General features: G+C 39.3%; 1 protein-coding gene across 1 annotated transcript in view; it reads right to left on the minus strand.

The window, feature by feature from the left end:
- The window catches only part of LOC106869868 (angiotensin-converting enzyme), a 57,642-nt gene extending 57,035 nt beyond the window's left edge, over window positions 1-607 (minus strand). The window contains exon 1 of the mRNA XM_014915789.2: window positions 277-607. Coding sequence (XP_014771275.1) covers window positions 277-462 — 186 coding nt within the window. The 5' untranslated portion in view covers window positions 463-607. The remainder of the gene's footprint in view (window positions 1-276) is intronic.
- Between the last annotated feature and the right edge of the window lie 1,163 nt (window positions 608-1,770).

A 1,770-nucleotide genomic window follows, 5' to 3' on the forward strand; every position in this document is an offset into this window, starting at 1 on the left:
ACCAGTCCTTTATATTATTATTATTTTTATTATTTTTATAAAGGCAGTGAGCTGGCAGAATCATTTGCATGCTGGGCAAAATGCTTAGCAGCATTACGTTCTGAGTTCAAATTCTGCCGAGGTCGACTTTGCTTTTATCGTTTCGGGGTCGACGAAATTAATGCTAGTTACACAATGGGCTCGATGTAATCCCCCAAAATTTCAGATCTCGTGTCTATAGTAGAAAAGATTATTATTATTATTATTATTATTATTATTATTATTATTACTTCTTACCTTCGTTTTCTGGTTGTCTTTATTCAAATCAACTTCATAAGCCCACTGTTCTGTCGTCACCTTGTTAATCACAAGTTGATATTCCTGGGCGTAATTTTCTAACCATTCTTCAGGGGTCAAAGAGAGCGCCATGCTGATTAGCAAGATCAAAACGGTGGCTTTCAGGTGATATTTCGGATACAGCATGATGAATATCACACAGCAAAAGTAAATTATTAGTGTGGTTTAATATTTGAGCTTCAGTCATACGCATACACACACAGTAGTAAAGTGCGGTTCGATTTAAGGTTCTTTAAAAACTGAACAACATCTGACTGTCTTGTGTGCGCGCTTACACTACCACGTGCCCACTTACGTACACGCCACTTTTATTGCTTGAATGTGTTTGTATGTGTGTATCAATATGTGTATATATGTATATGTATATGAATGTATGCGTCTATGGATGTATCTTGTAAGTATTTGTGCGAGAACGTGTATGTATGTGTTCGTATGTGAGTGTGTGTTTGTGGATACATACATACATACATACGTACATACATACATACATACATACATACATACATACACACACACGTATGTGTATGTACATACGTCGATATATCTGTATGTATGTATATATATACACACACACACACACACACACACACATATATATATATAAATATATATATATACTTGTTGCACATTTCATGTGCTTACTCCGGTATATATATATATATATATATATATATACACATATATATATATACATATATACATATATATATGCTCACAAACACCGCCCCACCTCTAGGCCATGACACTCTTACGTCTAATCTATTACTCAAACACGCACGCTCTCGCCAACACACACATACACGCATAAAAACACACACACACGCACACTCACTCACTCACTCACACACTCATTATCACATGTATCTCTCTCTCTCTCTCTCTCTTTCTCTCTCTCCCTCTCTCTCCCTCTCTCTTTCTCTCTCTCTCTCTCTCTCTCTCTCTCTCTCTCTCTCTCTCTCTCTCTCTCTCTCTCTCTCTCTCTCTCTCTCTCTCTCTCTCTCTCTCTCTCTCTCAGTATCTCCTTTCAAACCTTCCCCGCTTCACACATCCATTAATCTTCTTCGAACTCTCACCTTTCTTTATACATTATCTCCTACCCAACCGTCTTTCCCATCATCACCTATTCACTCACACTCACTCCTCACTCACTAGGTCTTTCCTCACCTTCCTTTTTACTTTCTTACACTTTCAGTCTCTCACACCACTCTCTCGTACTCCCCCTTCTCTCTCTAACTCCCTGTCGTCCTCCACTCTCGCTCCCACTATCTCTCTCTCATTCGCCATCGCTCTCTCCCCTTTCTTACTCCCTCTCTCTATCTTCCCTATTTTCATTACGTCTATAACACTCCATCTCCCTACTTCAAACTTATCTCTTCTCTTCCTTCTCCTGCTGGACTCCTCTTCTATCTTACCCTCCTCCTCCTCCTCCTCCTC

The sequence above is a fragment of the Octopus bimaculoides genome, chromosome 17 (genome assembly GCF_001194135.2).
Source record: "Octopus bimaculoides isolate UCB-OBI-ISO-001 chromosome 17, ASM119413v2, whole genome shotgun sequence".
In the NCBI taxonomy this organism is placed as follows: domain Eukaryota; kingdom Metazoa; phylum Mollusca; class Cephalopoda; order Octopoda; family Octopodidae; genus Octopus; species Octopus bimaculoides.